This window comes from Phycodurus eques, chromosome 4 (genome assembly GCF_024500275.1).
Source record: "Phycodurus eques isolate BA_2022a chromosome 4, UOR_Pequ_1.1, whole genome shotgun sequence".
Classification (NCBI taxonomy): Eukaryota; Metazoa; Chordata; class Actinopteri; order Syngnathiformes; family Syngnathidae; genus Phycodurus; species Phycodurus eques.
Window position 1 is genome coordinate 2,004,060 of NC_084528.1, and position 20,403 is coordinate 2,024,462.

The window sequence follows — 20,403 nt, forward strand, 5'->3', positions numbered from 1 at the left end:
TCATAACTTTTTTGGACAGAATTTCTAGGCGCAGCCGAGGCGTAGAGGGGGTCCGGTTTGGTGGCCTCAGTATTGCATCTCTGCTTTTTGCAGATGATTTGGTTCTGTTGGCTTCATCAAGCCGTGACCTCCAACTCTCATTGGAGCAGTTCGCAGCCGAGTGTGAAGCGGCTGAGATGAGAATCGGCACCTCCAAATCTGAGACCATGGTCCTCAGTCGGAAAAGGGTGGCGTTCCCGCTCCAGGTCGGGGATGAGATCCTGCCCCAAGTGGAGGAGTTCAAGTATCTTGGGGTCTTGTTCACCAGTGAGGGAAGAATGGAACAGCAGTACACCAGATCGACAGGCGGATCGATGCAGCGTCTGCAGTGATGTGTACTTTGTATCGGTCTGTTGCGGTGAAGAAGGAGCTAAGCCGAAAGGTGAAGCTCTCAATTTACCGCCGGATCTACGGTCCTACCCTCACCTATGGTCACGAGCTGTGTGTCATGACCGAAAAAACAAGATTCCGGATACAAGCGGCCAAAATGAGTTTCCTCCGCAGGGTGTCCAGGCTCTCCCATAGAGATAGGGCGAGAAGCTCGGTCAGTCCGGGAGGGGCTCAGAAGTAGACCCACTGCTCCTCCGCATTGAGAGGAGCCAGATGAGGTGGCTCGGGCATTCGTTGAGGATGCCTCCTGGACGCCTCCCTGGTGAGGTGTTCCAGGCACGTCCCACTGGGAGGAGACCCAGGGGACAACCCAGGATATGGAGAGACAACGTTTCTCGGCTTGCCTGGGAATGTCTCGGGATCCCGTCGGAAGAGCAGTTCATTCAGAATGCTGAAGCTCGGGTTCTGACCAGCGCAAAGAGGTCAGAGCATATTACTCCAATTCTAAAGTCTTTACACTGGATTCCAGTCAGCTTTAGAATATATTTTAAAGTTCTGCTACTGGTCTATAAATCACTCAACGGTTTAGGTCCTGAATACATGAATGAAATGCTAATGGAATATAAACCCAGTAGGGCTCTGAGATCGACAGACTCCAGTCAAATAGTGGAGCACAGAGTCCAAAGCAAACAGGGTGAAGCAACATTTAGCGATTATGCTGGACACAAATGGAATAAGTTGCCAACAGAAGTGACGTCAGCCCCAAGTGTGCATGTTTTTAAGTCCAGGTTAAAAACTCTTCTTTTTTCCCATGCTTTTTAGAGCATTCCGACTTCGAATTGATATTTATTGCACTGTATGCTGTTTTAATTGTATTTTTATTTTTTTATTTTCTCTTTGTTTTAAATGTTTATAAGCTGTTTTTTTCTTGGTTTTTAAATTGTTTTAATCATGTAAAGCACATTGAGTTACCTTGTGTATGAAATGCGCTGTATAAATACATTTGGTTTGCTTTGCTTAAGTTACAACCCCAATTCCAATGAAGTTGGGATGTTGTGTTAAACATAAAAACAGAATACAATGATTTGCAAATCATGTTCAACCTATATTTAATGGAATACACTACAAAGACAAGATATTTAATGTTCAAACTGATAAACTTTATTGTTTTTAGAAAATAATCTAACTTGGAATTTTATGGCTGCAAAACGTTCCAAAAAAGCTTGGACAGGTAGAAAAAAGACTGAGAAAGTTGAGGAATGCTCATCAAACACCTGTTTGGAACATCCCACAAATGAACAGGCTAATTGGGAACAGGTGGGTGCCATGATTGGGTATAAAAGGAGCTTCCCTGAATTGCTCAGTCATTCACAAGCAAAGATGGGGTGAGCTTCAACCTCTTTGTGAACAAGTGCATGAGAAAAAAGTCGAACAGTTTAAGGACAATGTTCCTCAACGTACAATTGCAAGGAATTTAGGGATTTCATCATCTACGGTCCATAATATCATTTAAAGGGTCAGAGAATCTGGAGAAATCACTGCATGTAAACTGCAAGGCCAAAAACCAACATTGAATGCCTGTGACCTTCGATCCCTCAGGCGGCACCGCATCAAAAACCGACATCAATGTGTAAAGGATATCACCACAGGGGCTCAGGAACACAGAAAACCATCCATTTCCATCCATTTTCAACACCGCTTATCCTGGTTATGGTCATGGGGGCCTATACCAGCTGACTTTGGGCGAAAGGCGGACTACACCCTGAACTGGTCGCCAGTCAGTCGCAGGGCACATACAGACACGGACAACCATTCACACTCACATTCACACCGTCACTGAGTGGGTTCAGTTGAACCCACGCTGCCCGCACCAGTCAGGTGAGTGTCCCACTACACCATTCATGACTGCACTTCAGAAAATCATCCATCCATCCATCCATCCATTTTCTGAGCCGCTTCTCCTCACTAGGGTCGCGGGCGTGCTGGAGCCTATCCCAGCAATCATCTGGCAGGAGGCGGGGTACACCCTGAACTGGTTGCCAGCCAATCGCAAGGCACATACAAACAAACAACCAGTCGCACTCACATTCACACCTACGGGCAATTTAGAGTCTTCAATTAATGCGTGTTTTTGGGATGTGGGAGGAAACCGAAGTGCCCGGAGAAAACCCACGCAGGCATGGGGAGAACATGCAAACTCCACACAGGCGGGACGGGGATTGAACCCCGGTCCTCAGAACTGTGAGGCTGACGCTCTAACCAGTCGTCCACCGTGCCGCTCTTCAGAAAATCAATGTCAGTAAATTCAGTTCGGCGCGACATCCATAACTGCAACTTGAAACTCTACGATGCAAAGCAAAAGCCATTTATCAACAACACCCTGAAATGCCGTCGGCTTCTCTGGGCCCGAGCTCATTTAAGATGGACTGATGCAAAGTGGAAAAGTTTCTGTGGTCCAGCAAGTCCACATTTCAAATTATTTTGGGAAATTGTGGACATCGTGTCCTCCGGGCCAATGAGGAAAGGAACCATTCGGACTGTTATGGATGCAAACTTCAAAAGCCAGCATCTTTAATGGTATGGGGCTGTGTTAGTACCAATGGCATGGGTAACTTACACATCTGTGAAGGCACCATTAATGCTGAACGGTACATACAGGTTTTGGAGAAACATATGCTGCCATCCAAGCAACGTCTTTTTCATGGACGCCCCTGCTTATTTCAGCAAGACAATGCCAAACCACATTCTGCACGTGTTCCAACAGCGTGGCTTCGTAGTAAAAGAGTGCGGGTACTAGACTGGCCTGCATGCAGTCCAGACCTGTCTCCCATTGAAAACCTGTGGCGCATTATGAAGTGTAAAATACGACAACATCGACCCCAGACTGTTGAAAAGCTGAAGCTGTACATCAAGCAAGAATGGGAAAGAATTCCATCTATAAAGCTTCAACAATTAGTGTCCACAGTTCCCAAATGTTTATTGAATGTTGTTAAAAGAAAAGGTGATGTAACACAGTGGTAAACATAACCGTGTCCCAGGTTTTCTGGAACGTGTTGCAGCCATAAAATTCCAAGTTAATGATTATTTGCTAAAAACAATAAAGTTTATCAGTTTGAACATTAAATATCTTGTCTTTGTAGTGTATTCAATATAGGTTGAACATGATTTGCAAATCATTGTATTCTGTTTTTATTTATGTTTAACACAACATCCCAACTTCATCAAACAAAACAATAATGCCAATGCATAGTTGTTAGTTTTCATTGATTAGCCTTTACATATGGAATAGATACCCTTTTTAAAACTACTTTTATATCGAACATGCAATATGTATGCGCTGTGTATTATTATTTTGTGTATCAGAATTAGAATCAGAATGAGAATCATCTTTATTTGCCAAGTATTTCCAAAAAAACACACAAGGAATTTGTCTCCGGTAGTTGGATTCACTCTAGTACAACAGACAGTCAATTGACAGAGAACACTTTTGAGACATAAAGACATTGAGAAAAACAGTCACTGAGCAATAAAAGGTTGCTAGTTATCTGGTACTGCCGGTACATTTGTATTTATTTATTTTTTGACAATTGTGCAAAAAGATGCAGAGTCTTCTAGCACTTAGAGCAGTTCGAATGACTAATATTGCAATAGTCGGGTGCAATGACCATTGTGCAAAGGGTGCCGAGACTTCAAGCGAGTAGTACGATAATCTGGGACAATGTTGATTGGGCAAATGTTCCAGATACTCCTCAGTCAGTGTGCAAATGGAGCAGATGCGACTGGCATGAGTTGGTCAACAACAGATATGCAAATAGTGCAGCATGGTGAGACTACTACAGTGAGTGCACGAGTAATATATAATTGGCCCGACAGAAATGTGACGACAAACTCAAGACAAAAAAATTGCCAGCACGTTGCAATGGAATCGTAGGTTCGGTGTTTAAGAAGTTGATTGCAAGAGGGAAGAAGCTGTTGGAATGTCTACTCGTTCTAGTTTAGATCGGTAGCGCCTACCTGAGGGAAGGCGCTGGAAGAGCTGGTGACTGGGATGTGGAGGGTCCGAGAGGATTTTGCACGCTCTTGTCTTAGTTCTGGCAGTGTGCAAGTACTCAAGGGTGGGTACGGGGGTACCGACAATCCTTTCAGCAGTTTTAATTGTCCGTTGCAGTCAGAGTTTGTCCTTTATTGGAGCAGCACCAAACCAGACTGTGATGGAAGAACACAGGACTGATTCGATGTGTAGAACTGCCTCAGCAGCTCCCGTGGCAGGCCGTGCTTTCTCAGAAGCCGCAGGAAGTACATCCTCTGCTGGGCCTTTTTGAGGACGGAGTTGATGTTGATCGCCCACTTCAGGTCCTGAGAGACTGTAATTCGCAGGAACTTGAAGGTCTTGACGGTTGACACGAGGCAGCTGGACAGCGTGAGAAGCAGCTGTGGCGAAGGATGCCTCCTGAAGTCCACAATCATCTCTACAGTCTTGAGCGTGTTCAGCTCCAGGTTGTGTCGGCTGCACCACAGCTCCAGCCGCTCCACTTCCTGTCGATATGCAGACTCGTCACCGTCCTCACAGTGGTGTCATCTGCAAACTTCAGGAGTTTGACAGCCAGGTGCGTTGAGGTGCAGTCGTTCGTGTAGAGAGAGAAGAGCAGCGGAGAGAAGACACAACCTTGGGGCACCCCAGTGCTGATGCTGCATGTCGATGAGGTGGCCTCCCCCAGCCTCATCTGCTGTGTCCTGCCCGTCAGGAAGCTGTAAATCCACTGGCAGATAGCAGGTGAGACGCTGAGCTGGAGAAGCTTGGATGAAAGGAGTTCAGGGATGATGGTGTTGAACGCTGAGCTGAAGTCCACAAACAGGATCCTTGCGTAGGTCCCTGCACTGTCGAGGTGTTCTAGGATGAAGTGCGGTCCCATGTTGACTGCATGGGGAAGCAGTGCATCATCAACACTGTGTGTAGTGGGGATGGGGCGCTCCTTACCTCGACTCGAGACGTGAGGAGAATACTACGAAGATCTCCTCAATTCCACCGACACGCCTTCCAATGAAGAAGCAGAGTCTGGGATCTCTGAGGCGGACTCTCCTATCTCTGGGGTTGAGGTCACTGAGGTGGTTAAAAAGCTCCACGGTGGCTAGACCCCGGGTGTGGATGAGATCTGGCCAGAGTTCCTAAAGGCAATGGATGTTGTGGGGCTGTCTTGGTTAACACGCCTCTGCAACATCGTGTGGACATCGGGTACAGTGCCTCTGGATTGGCAGACTGGGGTGGTGGTCCCCCTTTTTTGGAAGTGGGACCGGAGAGTGTGTTCCAACTAAAGGGGGATCACACTCCTCAGCCTCCCTTGTAAGGTCTATTCAGGGGTGCTGGAGAGAGGGTCCATCGGGTAGTTGAATCTCAGATTCAGGAGGAGCAGTGTGGTTTTCGTCCTGACCGTGGAACAGTGGACCAGCTCTACACCCTTGGCAGGGTCCTCGAGGATGCATGGGAGTTCGCCCAACCAGTCTACATGTGTTTTGTGGACTTGGAGAAGGCGTTTGACTGTGTCCCTCGGGGAGTTCTGTTGGGGGTGCTTCGGGAATATGGTTTACCGAACCCACTAATACCGGCTGTTCGGTCCCTATACGACTGGTGTCAGAGTTTGGTTCACATTGCCGGCAGTAAGTCAGATGTCTTGGGAACGCCTCGGGATCCCCCCGGAAGAGCTGGATGAAGTGGCTGGGGAGAGGGAAGTCTGGGCTTCCCTGCAAAAGTTACTACCCCCACGACCCGACCTCAGATAAGCGTAAGAAAATGGATGGATGGATGGATGATGGATGAATACTAACCTTAGTGTAGATGGTGGACTTCGGATAAGAAGGTACGTAACGCGATGTTGCATTTCTTTAAAACTGCTGGCGGAAACGGTGCGTCTTTGAATGCTACTTTGCTGTCGCTGTGACCACGAAAGTAACTTAATGACAGAAAAGCTATTTGATGTTTAAATAGTGCGGCTTTGGAGAAAATAAGTTAAAGTAGTAGTGTCGCTAGTCCACACCACTGCTGTTTTTGGTTGTAAAAATACGTATCAGTGGTGCACAGTGCAAGAGCTGTCGCACTTGTTGTAAGAGGTGAAAACAGTAAAGCATCAGGTAACCGATTCCTAACCTCACGATATCCGGTCCACAGCCCTAAAACTGTGTATTGAAAGATTCCTGGCAGATTTTGTTTGCTACCGATACAGTCGTATCTCTCGTCTTTACGACTGGATATCCGGTCGCATCAGTTTATCAATCCCAACCCTTGTTAACAGTTGCATATATCTTTGTTTGTCCACAAAGATGCAAATTACACAACGGTAAAAGTCTCAATACTGCACTCTAAAACTTGCCGGCAAAACAAGTGCTGTCATTCTTTGCGTGATCGGGGGAGGGGTATATGTAGGTGTGTGTGTGTATGTGTGTGTGTCAGTACTGAGTAGGAGGAGAGGCAGGCAGGCAGAGTGAATGAGACAGAAAAAGTAGCAGAGCGCAGTACAAATAAGTGAATATACAACCCCAATTCCAATGAAGTTGGGACGTTGTGTTCAATATAAATAAAAACAGAATACAATGATTTGCAAATCATGTTCAACCTATATTTAATTGAATACACTACAAAGACAAGATATTTAATGTTCAAACTGATAAACCTTATTGTTTTTAGCAAATAGTCATTAACTTAGAATTTTATGGCTGCAACACATTCCAAAAAAGCTGGGACAGGTTCATGTTTACCACTGTGTTACATCACCTTTTCTATTAACAACATTCAATAAACGTTTGGGAACTGTGGACACTAATTGTTGAAGCTTTGTAGGTGGAATTCTTTCCCACTCTTGCTTGATGTACACATTCAGCTGTTCAACATTCCGGGGTCTCCGTTGTCGTATTTTACGCTTCATAATGCGCCACACATTTTCAATGGGAGACAGGTCTGGACTGCAGGCAGGCCAGTCTAGTACCTGCACTCTTTTACTACAAAGCCACGCTGTTGTAACACGTGCAGCATGTGGTTTGGCATTGTCTTGCTGAAATAAGCAGGAGCGCCCATGAAAAAGACGTTGCTTGGATGGCAGCATATGTTTCTCCAAAACCTGTATGTACCTTTCAGCATTAATGGTGCCTTCACAGATGTGAAAGATACCCATGCCATTGGCACTAACACAGCCCTATACCATCGCAGATGCAGGCTTTTGAACTTTGCGTCCATAACAGTCCGGATGTTTCTTTTCCTCTTTGGCCCGGAGGACACAACGTCACAATTTGCAAAAGCAATTTGAAATGTGGACTCGTCGGACCACAGAACACTTTTCCACTTTGCATCAGTCCATCTTAGATGAGCTGGGTCCCAGAGAAGCCGGCGGCGTTTCTGGGTGATTTTCATAAATGGCTTTTGCTTTGCATAGTAGAGTTTCAAGTTGACCTTACAGATGTAGCACCGAACTGTATTTACTGACATTGGTTTTCTGAAGTGTTTCTGAGGCCATGTGGTGATATCCTTTACACATGGATGTCGGTTTTTGATGCAGTGCCGCCTGAGGGATCGAAGGTCATGGGCATTCAATGTTGGTTTTCGGCCTTGCCACTTACATGCATTGATTTCTCACCGGATTCTCTGACCCTTTTAATTATATTATGGACCGTAGATGATGAAATCCCTAAATTCCTTGCAATTGTACGTTGAGGAACATTGTCCTTAAAGTGTTCGACTATTTTATCACGCAATTGTTCACTCAGAGGTGAACCTCGCCCCATCTTTGCTTGTGAATGACTGAGCAATTCAGGGAAGCTCCTTTTATACCCAATCATGGCACCCACCTGTTCCCAATTAGCCTGTTCACTTGTGGGATGTTCCAAACAAGTGTTTGATGAGCATTCCTCAACTTTCTCAGTCTTTTTTGCCACCTGTCCCAGCTTTTTTGGAACGTGTTGCAGCCATCAAATTCTTAGGTAATGATTATTTGCTAAAAACAATAACGTTTATCAGTTTGAATAAATATTATATAATATAACAATAATAATATAATAATAATATTATTAATATTAAATATCTTGTCTTTGTAGTGTATTCAATTAAATATAGGTTGAACATGATTTGCAAATCATTGTATTCTGTTTTTATTTATGTTTAACACAACCTCCCAACTTCATTGGAATTGGGGTTGTAATTCAACCCACCAAAGAAGCTCGTGGGAGTAGCTGTGCCACAGTGGAGACAGATCCCCAAATGGCAGGTTGGCCAGACTTAATGTCAAGCCCTGCTTCAGTATAGGTCAAAAGTTTGGAGACACTTTCATGATACTGGATGAGAAAGTTTGTGTAATTTTCAGCATGGGTTTACACTGACCATCAGTAGCTTGCCTCAGTCGCTGATTTAGCTCGTCTACTTGGTTCTGTAAGAAACAGAGCCACAGTGACTCCAGATTATAGCCTCGTGCAATGGTCACTTTCACCCCTCTTTGGTCACGCCTTTTTACTCGAGACTGCAAAAAGATTAGAGAAAAAACAAATCTCTTGCCAGTGATCAACATATTAATTGCAAACTCTACATGTATTTGTAAATGCCACATGACGAGCTAAACCAACTTAATTGTCTCGATAAACAAAAGATTACAGTAGATATCCACATACAGTTGCGATACGAGTGATCTGATTTTTGAATTTTTCAAGTTGTTCATCGGATTTTTTGCTTTGACTGAAGCAAAAATTTGAGATCCAAGCGTTTTATGGTGGGAGTGAACTCAACTCACTTCACAAAAAGCAGCAATTTGGCAGATAGTAAGCAATTCTTCAAAAAAGATGCTTCTACTTGTTTAAATAACACTGAAGTTTACTGTCCTCCTTGGCATCCTTGCTTCTCGTAAGTCAATGGAGTTTTGCGCTGTTTTAGTTTGTGGTTGCATTGCAATGCCTGATATGACTGTATAGTCAGATGTGTGAGTGGCAGGTTCCGTTGCATTTATTTTACATTTAGTTATTAGCTTGTGTGCTGGTGAGGTCGGTAGCAATGTACTTTGTCTGCGACTCCTCTTCCCATTTGGCCTTTTGTCTCAGCTTGCATAATGCCTGCCTTCACTGTGGATTGCCAGATGACATGGTCTAAACTTGCTGTCCCCAGGTTTGATGGGTAAGTGTCACCTGCCCTCAGGTTTCATTTGCATATACTGTATCTTTATAGTGCAGGGTAGGTCGTCCTGTAGGTCTGTAACCAGTGCCCAATTCTCAATGTACATATATATGTACATGTCCTTTGGGATGCAGCCATCGTCCATGCGGGAGACATGCCCCAGACAGTGCGTAAACCTCTGCTTCAGAAACGCAAGCATGATTGGTATCTCTGCCTGGTCAAGTACATTTTTGTTGCTGATGTGATCTTTCCAGGTAATGCCAAGGAGTTCTTTTAAGGCAGCGTAAGTGGAAAGCCTTCAGCCTGCATTCCTGACAGGAATAGAGGGTCCATGCTTCACGAAATCGAGAAGGGTGTTCAGTACACAGGCTTGGTACACTTTCATCGTGGTGTAGATGAGGAAAATCCGGGTTTTGTAGAGATAGTGTTGCCACCATGCCTTGATTTGATCACAAACATTCCCTAGTGAGGTGTAAGCCTCCTTCAGGAACTAAGACTCCAACCTCCCCTTCTCCATTTGCCTGCATTTGCATTTCATTCACTGACTCTTACCTATATTCTGCATGTTGATTTTCTGTCTCCCAAGTTCCTGCTCCCCTCTCTTTAACTCTAGTGTATAAGAGACAGACCAATTTAATTCTTCAGGGTTTAACTCACCGACGTGGACCTCCTCCACATTTGGTCAGATCACCTTATTTAAATTATTGGGTCACCTTATTTAAATACTTGGTAACCATCATCTACAACGTAAGACAGGCTGACATGGACATACAACACCACATCTGCTGTTAAGAAGGTGCAGCAGCAACTACACTTCCTGAGACTTTTAAAAAGTATGATGTCTGCAACAAACTGCTTGTGCTTTTTTTACTGTTCCACCATAGAGAGTATCCTTCTGTACTGTGTGACTGTATGATTCACTGGAAACTCTGCAGCAGACAAAAAAAACCTACAGAGCGTCATCATCATCCTTGCCTGTGTGGAGTTTGTATATTCTTCCCGTGCCTGCGTGGGTTTTCTCCGGGTACTCTGGTTTCCTCCCACATCCCAAAAACATGCATAGTCGGTTAATTGGAGACTCTAAATTGTCCATAGGTGTGAACGTGAGCGTGAATGGTTGTTTGTCTATATGTGCCCTGCAAATGGCTGGCAACCAGTTCAGGGTGTGCTCCGCCTCTCGCCCAAAGATAGCTGGGATAGGCTCCAGCACTCCCGTGAGCCCGAGTGAGGATAAGCGGTATGGAAAACGGATAAATGGATGGACTGTTCTGACCCAGCCAACTCACTGTTTCAACTACTGCCCTCAGGGAGGTGACACAGTTGCATCAAAGCAAGGACTAGCAGATACAGAAACTCAAAAAGCAGTGACTATTTTAAATAGTGTTAATAATGTATCAACACTTTTATCTGAAGCACTTTTATCAATGCCTCGAACTTTATTATTTATTCCCTCAAATGATTGCAATGTTTTTATATGAGTGTGTTTATTGATGTGTGGATGAAGCACCTGACTGGAACAGCGCTCCGCTTTAATTGTATTTAATGGAATGACAATAGAGGCTTTTTGATTCTGATCAGTTCACCCAAGCCGACTTGCTTCATTAAACTTATATCATCACAGCAGACTCAATGTTGGATTATTGATTATTGCTACAAATTTCTTCGTCAAATGGTGCTGTGACCTGGATGGCAAGAGACCTTTCATGGAGACTCCTTTCCAGACTGAGAACATGCCAATGTCACTACAACCAAAATTCCTGAGGTGAGGTTCTATTGAAAACCTGATTACTGTTGCTGATGGATGTTGGGAGGTCTGTGAACTGGAGTCCCGGAGAAGGGTGACACCATCTGGAATTATGTAAGTCTGCTGTGTGTATGAGGTTTTTTCTTTTCTATTATCTCTGTTCTGTCTTAAAATGATTCTTTCTCCAAGAACAGAATTATTATTTCTAGGGTTTTGGTTATTTGGAAATAACACATGATTACCCGAAGTTCAGTCTTATTTAGTTAGTTATTTTTGTGATAACAACCAAGAGTTTGGAGCACTTGGGAGAGCTCAAATGTAAAATTGGTGCCGGGAGAGCACAATTATGTGAATAAGCCTATAAATAAAGCAAACAGGTTGCAGAGCTATTATCCCTGAGGAGGACCAGGTTGACGTGTATCCCTGTGACAAATGGATTGATAAGTATACGAGCCGTGTTGATTTGGGATTGAAAGAAACCGGGCTGTAGACCTGTGATTCCAATTTGTGATTGAAAAAGAAAAGGCTGGGGACCTGTGATTTCATCCCTTATTATCATACAGATTGGTTTTAAGGAAAAGGAATGATGATGACTGGCTTCCCAGATTCCCAAATTCTAACTCTGTAAGGTCCAGAGGTTGTTTGAGTGTTCCCTGTAAATGTATCTCATGTTATGGAATTTGTTTAATATTTGAAAAGGAATTGCGTGAACATTGTTGGCTATCTGAGGATGTATACAAACATCTGTAACCTTACACTGTTACTTTCTTTCAGTGATTTACATATTGTTCTTCTTGTCCTTGTTTTCGTTCTCTTTTTTTCTCTGAAATGTGTATTTCTTTGGTTCCCCCAAAATTGTGAGCAAAAAAAAAAATGTTGAAATGTATTTTCCATTAAACCATATAGTGAGGGAAAAGAAAGAAGAGAAAAATTCTTGTGAATGTTAATACTGTAGTGCTCTCTTATTACTCTGTGAAACTGACACTTTATATTGCGTCCTTCTTTAGTTTTGAGGATTTTCAATTGTCCATTGAGGGCAAATTTGAACTGTAACCATTTTCCATCCTTTCTGTTCTGTATTTTCCGAAATATTTCAAACTAAAATGGTTGATTTGCTTAGCAAATGGTCAACAGAAGACCTTACTCGGCTAAACAAAACAAAAACACACACACACAACACAGACCCCATGGTGAACACCTCCCCTATAACTAACAGATTAGAGAAACAGTGCCTCAAGTGTCTCAGAGTGGTCTGTGAGCTGCATCTCATCTTGTCACACAAACACAACGTCCTTTGACTACCAGATTTGCAGCAATGGCAACGGGTCTGATGTCATCTGTTATGCCACCATCTTCCGTTTGCCTTCACCAAGACCTATTTAGTGCATAAACTGTCTCCTGATTTCCGGCAGCCAACTTCCTTGTGTACTTCTCACCTTCTGTATCTGTCGATGGGTCTGAGCGAAAAGTCAATAGTGTCAACAATAGTGGTGTAACGATTCATTTATTATGTCGATATAACGATTTATATTTTTGGGATCCAACTGGATCAATCTGTGCTTGGCAAGTTAGCCTTCCGGACATAAATGTATCGATTTAAATCGTTTTAAAAGGTAATCAATCGATTGTATCGATACTAGGAAATAATGTACTGGATTTAAGCATGCCAGGCTTTATCTGGAGGTGTGTATGTGTTGTATTTCCAAGAAAACTGATTGTAATTTCTTCTACTTTTTAATTTTTCAGTTAGCACATGGCAGTTAGCACTGTCAATGTTCTTGCTTCTTTGTCTCTTTTCTTCCTAGTTTCCTTTTCTACACCCCGCATCTCGTCACTCCTTTTCATAGTCCAACCTAGTGGTTGGACGAGACGCCACAATATGTGTAGTGTATTTTTCTTAAGCACTTTTTTTTAAGTTTAAGTCGTCCGTCTGTCTCGTGGATGGCGGATTAGAAGGCGGCTAGCAAATAATTGTCAGTCAGGATGCATGTGTGTGACTTGCGGCAAATCGCTGGACACTTTGAAGCCTTTCAAGTGCTGGGCTCACTCACTGTTAATAAAACAGCAGAGTATAGGAGGGGAAACTCGGGCGAACAAGAGGAGAACGAGTGACGATGTCAACTATTGGATGCTGTTTCAGGCTCAAATTTGTGTTACAAAGAGCAGGTTTATTAATTTGTTTAGTTCTCCATGTACAGTATTAGCAACATAGTCCTTTAAAATATTTATCTCATGAAAACCTCACTGTGCTTCGTTCATAGCCATAACTATTTAACTGTTTAGAACAAGGATTCTCAAACTTAGGGTCCAGCTAGGGACACCTTACAGTGGAGATATTTTTCCAAGGACCCCTTTATAATTCTAACACCAATTAAACACCTCTTTTCTCAGGGGAAAAATGGCAAAAAAGTTACTGAATCGACTTCCAGCTACTGAATCATATTGGATCGTATCATTCTAAATTCTAAACCAATATCGTCCTTGAATTGAATCGGATCGCATTGAATCAACTGCAACTCGAGCACTTTCGCCAAGGACAATATTGAGAAGTTTGATGGTGATACTCCACTGAACGAAATGCAAATACAAACTGATGCAAGGAGCAGAGGTGGAGTGTGACAAGGTCATGCCTACTGTGACTCATCTGACGCCCGCAGATGATGTCGAAATTGACAGGACAAACACACAATCACAACGCCACACTTGGGGTGTGATTGTCCAACTTTGAACTCCTCTGGGGCTGATTATTCCCTTTATTGGCACGGCAGGAAATTGGAGTAGTTTATATGCTACAACCATCTCGTCTTATGTGTAGAAAATGGTTTTCATATTCATACCTTTATGAAGGGTGATGCTAACCAATTGCTGTATATAGTACTACTGCTACAGATTGTCAACATAATGCGCATCTGACATGCAGTCAGAGGTGGGTAGGAACATGTTACATTTACTCCGTTACATTTGCTCAAGTACTTGTAACATTTTGGATAAATGATATTTGTCAGAGTAGTTTTAATACATCATACTCTTTACTTTTACTTGAGTATTTATATTAATAAGCAACATTACTGTTACTGTGCTACAATTATCTTATATGCCACTCACTACATTTATTTATCAATTATTGGGTGCTTGATCTATTTTTAGATTTCGTCTTTGTTTTACGCATCAGGCGCCGTTGCACCAATCCAACATAACGACAGTGATGTTTGAACCAAGTTCAACAATACAACGGCATAAAGCAGTCACATGAATGCACACAGAGACTTCTATTGGCTTTTGCCGGCCAATCAAAGTGACTCTTATTGAAAAAAAAACTGCGAAAAACAACAGCATGCAGGGTAGTCTTGTGACTGCCCGTTCTTGAAAATTTCAGCCAACTTCTAACTTGAGAAAACACCTTGTGGTAAATTGCAGATTTTTTTTGTTTTGTTTTGGCTGTGCACATGGCCAGTGTTGTACCTGAACGAGTTCAATGAACGAAAGTTCATGAACTAGTTCATATTTTGGGCGAACGTGAACTCAAATTAGTTCATTTCTGCCTCATGAATGTTATTTGTGAACGTGCTCATTCTGGCGACTGTGAACAGTTTTTGAGTCACGGTTCATTTTCATTCAACAGTGGCAGGTTTTGTCGGGACCTCCAGGAAAAAAACGTGGCTTCATATGTCGGGGGATAAATGCCGTATTTGGCAACCAATACGATTGTGGCTGCGACCGCCATTCATGTTTACATTAGGCAGGCACGCTGTAGTTGCGTGAGTGTACGAGGTGCGTTCAGGGACACTGACTAAATGGGAATGAATGTGTTCTTTGGTTCTTTTGTAATACAGTACATAATTATAAAAAAAAATATTCATATGAAAATCATTATTTGTATCAGAATGCTTTAGTTAAAAAAACTGTGCAATCATCCTCTGATAATATGGTATTTATTTAGTTTTGTAATATAAGAATAGATAAGATAAAAGCTGCTGCTAGGAATCAGTGGTGTAACTTTGATGTGAAAGGTGAGGGGGACAAATATTCTTTTGTGCCCCAGCCCAAACCCCCCCACAATGTTAAATGCATCAATCAATCAATTGAATCCTCACCAAGGAGGCGTCCAGGAGGCATCCGAATCAGATGCCCCAGCCACCTCATCTGGCTCCTCTCGATGTGGAGGAGCAGCGGCTCTACTCTTAGATCCTCCCAGATGACCGAGCTTCTTACCCTATCTCTAAGGGTCTTGCGGGTCACGTGAAAAACAATTATTTCTAAAACACCAGCCTGGAGCAGTGGTTCTCAAAGTGTGGTATGGGGTGGGCTCCATCAAGTCACGCAGGGGTGTCAAAACTCATTTTTGCTGTAGGCCTCATCACAGTTTTAGTTTTCCTCAGAGGGCCATACGAAAACCATACAAATGTATCGTCACGTCAACATAGTATTTCATATACACAATTGCTCCGGAAATTTATTGTTACACATATTGTTCACAATTAATTGAATTTTAAATCACAAGTCTGGGAAAATTGTGGAACACAAATAATTAGTGTACAATTGTTCACTCTATGTTAAGGGATTTGTCAGAAAACAAATCTTGTAATATTTGTTAAAAGTGAAAAAAATGAATGAAAAGAACAAACACATTTAGCAAGAAACATGAAGTAGACACACTTTAATTGCTTTACTGGGCTACATAAAGTAGCGTGGTGGGCCAGATCTAGCCCCCAGCCTTGAGTTTTACACCGAGTGGTCGAGTGGTATGTGAAAAAATCATTGAATTAAATGTTCAAACTGTGCATGATGTTGCAGTGGCTTCAACTTTTTTTTTCTTCTTTAAATCCAGTGCAATACATTTTTTCTTTAATGATTTATAAATGTTTCTTTTCAAACATGTATTTACATATAATTTGTAACTTTTATCTGAAATAATTGAATTGCTAAGTACAGTTTTTTATGCTCTATATTTAAGCACAGTGTTAATGTTCCACCTCTGCACAGTAGTACAGTGATTTACAATATTAAATATACTTTTTAGGAATAAAATCTGTACCTCATTTTACACTACTGTATTTTAATCAGAATCAGAATCAGAATCATCTTTATTTGCCAAGTATGTCCAAAACACACAAGTAATTTGTCTCCGGTAGTTGGAGCCGTTCCAGTACAACAGACAGTCAATTTACAGAACACTTTGGGGACAAAAAGACATTGACAAAAAACAATTGTGCAAAAAGATGCAGAGTCCTCTAGCACTTAGAGCAGTTCGAATGACTAATATTGCGATAGTCCGGTGCAATGACCATTGTGCAAAGGGCGCTGAGACTTCAAGGAGTGTATGCGGTTTAAAGTGACGAGTAGTGCGATCATCTGGGACAATGTTGGTTGTGCAAATGTTACAGATACTCCTCAATCAGTGTGCAAATGGAGCAGATGCTAATCTGGCATGAGTGGCCAGTATATGCAAATAGTGCAGCATGGCGAGACAACTACAGTGAGTGCACGAGTAATACATAATTGGCCCCACAGAAATGTGACAACGAACTCAAGTCAAAAAATGTCCAGCTTGTTGTAATGGAATTATAGGTTAGGTGTTTAAGAAGTTGATCGCAAGAGGGAAGAAGCTGTTGGAATGTCTACTAGTTCTAGTTTGCGTTGATCGGTAGCGCCTACCTGAGGGAAGGAGCTGGAAGAGCTGGTGACCGGGGTGCAGACGGTCTGAGAGGATTTTGCACGCCCTTGTCTTAGTTCTGGCAGCGTGCAAGTCCTCAATGGTGGGTAGGGGGGTACCGACAATCCTTTCAGCAGTTTTGATTGTCCGTTGCAGTCGGAGTTTGTCCTTTTTTGTAGCAGCACCAAACCAGACTGTGATGGAAGAACACCGGACCGATTTGATGAGCGCTGTGTAGAACTGTCTCAGCAGCTCCGGTGGCAGGCCGTGCTTTCTCAGAAGCCGCACGAAGTACATCCTCCGCTGGGCCTTTTTGAGGACGGAGTTGATGTTGGTCGCCCACTTCAGGTCCTGAGCGATTGTAATTCCCAGGAACTTGAAGGTCTCGACGGTTGACACAAGGCAGCTGGACAACGTGAGGGGCATCTGTGGCGAAGGATGCCTCCTGAAGTCCACGATCATCTCTACAGTCTTGAGCGTGTTCAGCTCCAAGTTGTGTCGGCGCACCACAGCTCCAGCCGCTCCGCTTCCTGTCGATATGCAGACTCGTCACCGTCCTTGATGAGGCCGATGACATTGGTGTCATCTGCAAACTTCAGGAGCTTGACAGTCGGGTTCGCTGAGGTGCAGTCGTTTGTGTAGAGAGAGAAGAGCAGCGGAGAGAGGACACAACCTTGGGGCGCCCCAGTGCTGATGCTGCGTGTGGATGAGGTGGCCTCCCCTAGCCTGACCTGCTGTGTCCTGCCCGTCAGAAAGCTGTAAATCCACTGGCAGATGGCAGGTGAGACGCTGAGCTGGAGAAGCTTGGTTGAAAGGAGTTCAGGGATGATGGTGTTGAACGCTGAGCTGAAGTCCACGAACAGGATCCTCGCGTAGGTCCCTGCACTGTCGAGGTGTTCTAGGATGAAGTGCAGTCCCATGTTGACTGCATCATCCGCAGACGTGTTCCCTTGGTAGGCAAACTGCAGGGGGTCCAGCAGGGGACCTGTGACACTCTAGGTCCAGCACGAGACGTTCAAAGGACTTCATGACCACAGATGTCAAAGCGACAGGCCTGTAGTCATTCAGACCAGAGATTGCAGGTTTCTTGGGGACTGGAATGATGGTGGAGCGTTTGAAACAGGATGGAACTTCGCACATTTCCAAAGATCTGTTGAAGATCTGAGTGAAGACTGGAGCGAGCTGGTCCGCGCAGACTTTGAGGCAGGATGGGGACACATGGTCCGGTCCCTGCCGCTTTGTTAATCTTCTGTTGTTTGAAGATGCGTCTCACATCCTGTTCATGGATGGTTAACGCAGAAGTCAGAGGTGTGGTTGTGGTCGCGGGTGCGGCCGGGAGGGTGTGTGGAGTGAAACTGTCCTTTTCAAATCTGCAGTAGGTAATGTACTTGTAGTAGTGTTTCTACCTAACCTATCGAGTTAACAGGTTCCTTGTACACACAGAATCCTGACAGTCGTAGATTCCTGACACTCAATGGATCGGATACCTTGTTTCTTGCTTGGTGGTGCAAGTTCATCCTCAGCATCAACCAATTTTCACCTTCACACTGCTTAACTGGACACACAACTACTGCTGTATATAAACTTTTCCTTGTCACCACCATCCTTCTCGTTTGGGTTCCTTGTGGCACCACAAGTCTGTGCTGATGTTCAAAGGTGAAGCGTGAATGAGGTTTTTAAAACATTTGTGTACATTGCGAAGGGGCAGAAACCCTAATATGTCATATTGTATGTCATTAAGTACACTATGGGCCTTTTTTGATTTGTGGTGTGTTTCATTTTTATTATTTTATATATGCAGTTAATACATGTAGCTTCGAGTTTGTGCTCAATGCAGGAATATGACTGAAATGAATTTTTTTGTGCCTGTATTTATTGTATGCAGCCTTGCATTTAATTTTACTTTTATTGAGTTCTTTACATGCAGTTGTCATGTTTCTTCTATTTGTGCTCAATGCAGAACATTTGGGAAATGTAAAATTTTGTGGCCTTGTTTATTTTACGAAGCCTTGATATTTAATTTTATTTACTTTAATACATGCGGTTGCCATTTTCCTTCTCAGTGTGAGCTCAAAAAGCCATCATTTCTTTTGCTATTTTTATTTTTAATTTGACCGTACTCCTCAGTTCCTAAATAATGTGTAATTTTGCACATTTAGTAGTTTATTTATGTTTAAAACAATTGCATCCAGGTATTTTCAAAGATTATTTTTGAAAAAACTAAGTAAATTTGATTTAATGTCTATTGAGGTGGGCTGCGACTAAATAGCCACATGGGTCTCACAGTAGCAATGTGACAAGTGGACCCCATCTTGGTTGAATTATCGAAAAAACATGGATCGGGCACATGGATCGATCAAACGTCACTAAAATCCTATATAACAAATAAATTCACGAAAATTTATTTTATGGCTAAAGTATGCTCTATTCTCCTGCCCACATTACTCTCCTCACCAATAATTTCAATTTACGCGATCTTTTATTTATTTATTATTATTATTTATTTTTGTGAAGCACTTTGTGTTGCATTTTTATGTTTCAAAGGTGCTACACAAAAAAGGTTGGATTGGATATCGACTGTAGCTTTCAAAACTCCATGTGAAGATGCCAAAGATTTGAATATATTCAGCTTTTCGAGATGTGGGACATTCCGCCGCAGTTGAGTATATTATATATATATATATATATATAGTGGAGGACACACTGCAAATGTCACTTGGCCATGCTGCTCTTCTTAAAATGTTTATAACTGTAAATAGGTATCAATAATGCACGACTGTCATTAAAACATTTTTCCAGCCAGTAAGTAAGTGTTTTACTCAGTTGTTATTTATTATTATTATTATTTACTGCAATGACTCCAATTAGAAATATAATACAATTTATTAAAATATTAAAAACAAACAAAAATAACAGGTGTAGATTGGGCAAAAGAAGTTTCTCTCAGTAATAAGGTAGTGAACATTGTGTACAACTGTAAACATGAAACAAACTATTAGAAAAGTGTTCTATGTATGTAACTCATACAGTTGATTTGGGCCTCAAACCCTTGCTGGGCTAACTTCAGTTGAGCCAGCAACTCTTTGTAGCGCCTCTGACTGGCCTGCTTGGACTCAAGGAGGAATTGGAGGGTGTCTCTTGTTCCCGCCGACACTCATGAGGCTGTGTTGGTGCTGTGTGCGTGCTGGACCAAGAGGCAGAATCTGCTAGAGGTGTCGTGACACCTGAAGGTCCAGGCATTTCTGGTCTTTTTACTTCCACCCTCGCTGACGTGCCAACCACAGGAAAGATGACAATAAGGATCAGCATCTGGTCCCTATCAAAGCCTTCTTTTGTAGACAGGGCAGGAGATGGTGAAGGGCTGAGGCATACCCGTCCGCACGGGCAGGCCATACGGCGCAGTGCCCAAACCAAGATGCTTGTGCCCCTCCACTTGAGACACGGATCTCTCTGAAAACAAACATTTTATTTTTAGTTGTACTTTACTTTAGCATA

The 20,403-nt window shown here is 42.9% G+C and overlaps 1 protein-coding gene across 2 annotated transcripts in view; it reads right to left on the minus strand.

The window, feature by feature from the left end:
- The window catches only part of enpp2 (ectonucleotide pyrophosphatase/phosphodiesterase 2), a 297,302-nt gene that overhangs the window by 90,049 nt on the left and 186,850 nt on the right, over nt 1-20,403 (minus strand). For both annotated transcript variants that reach the window (XM_061673612.1, XM_061673611.1), the window contains one exon: nt 8,732-8,867. In XM_061673612.1, coding sequence (XP_061529596.1) covers nt 8,732-8,867 — 136 coding nt within the window. The remainder of the gene's footprint in view (nt 1-8,731; nt 8,868-20,403) is intronic.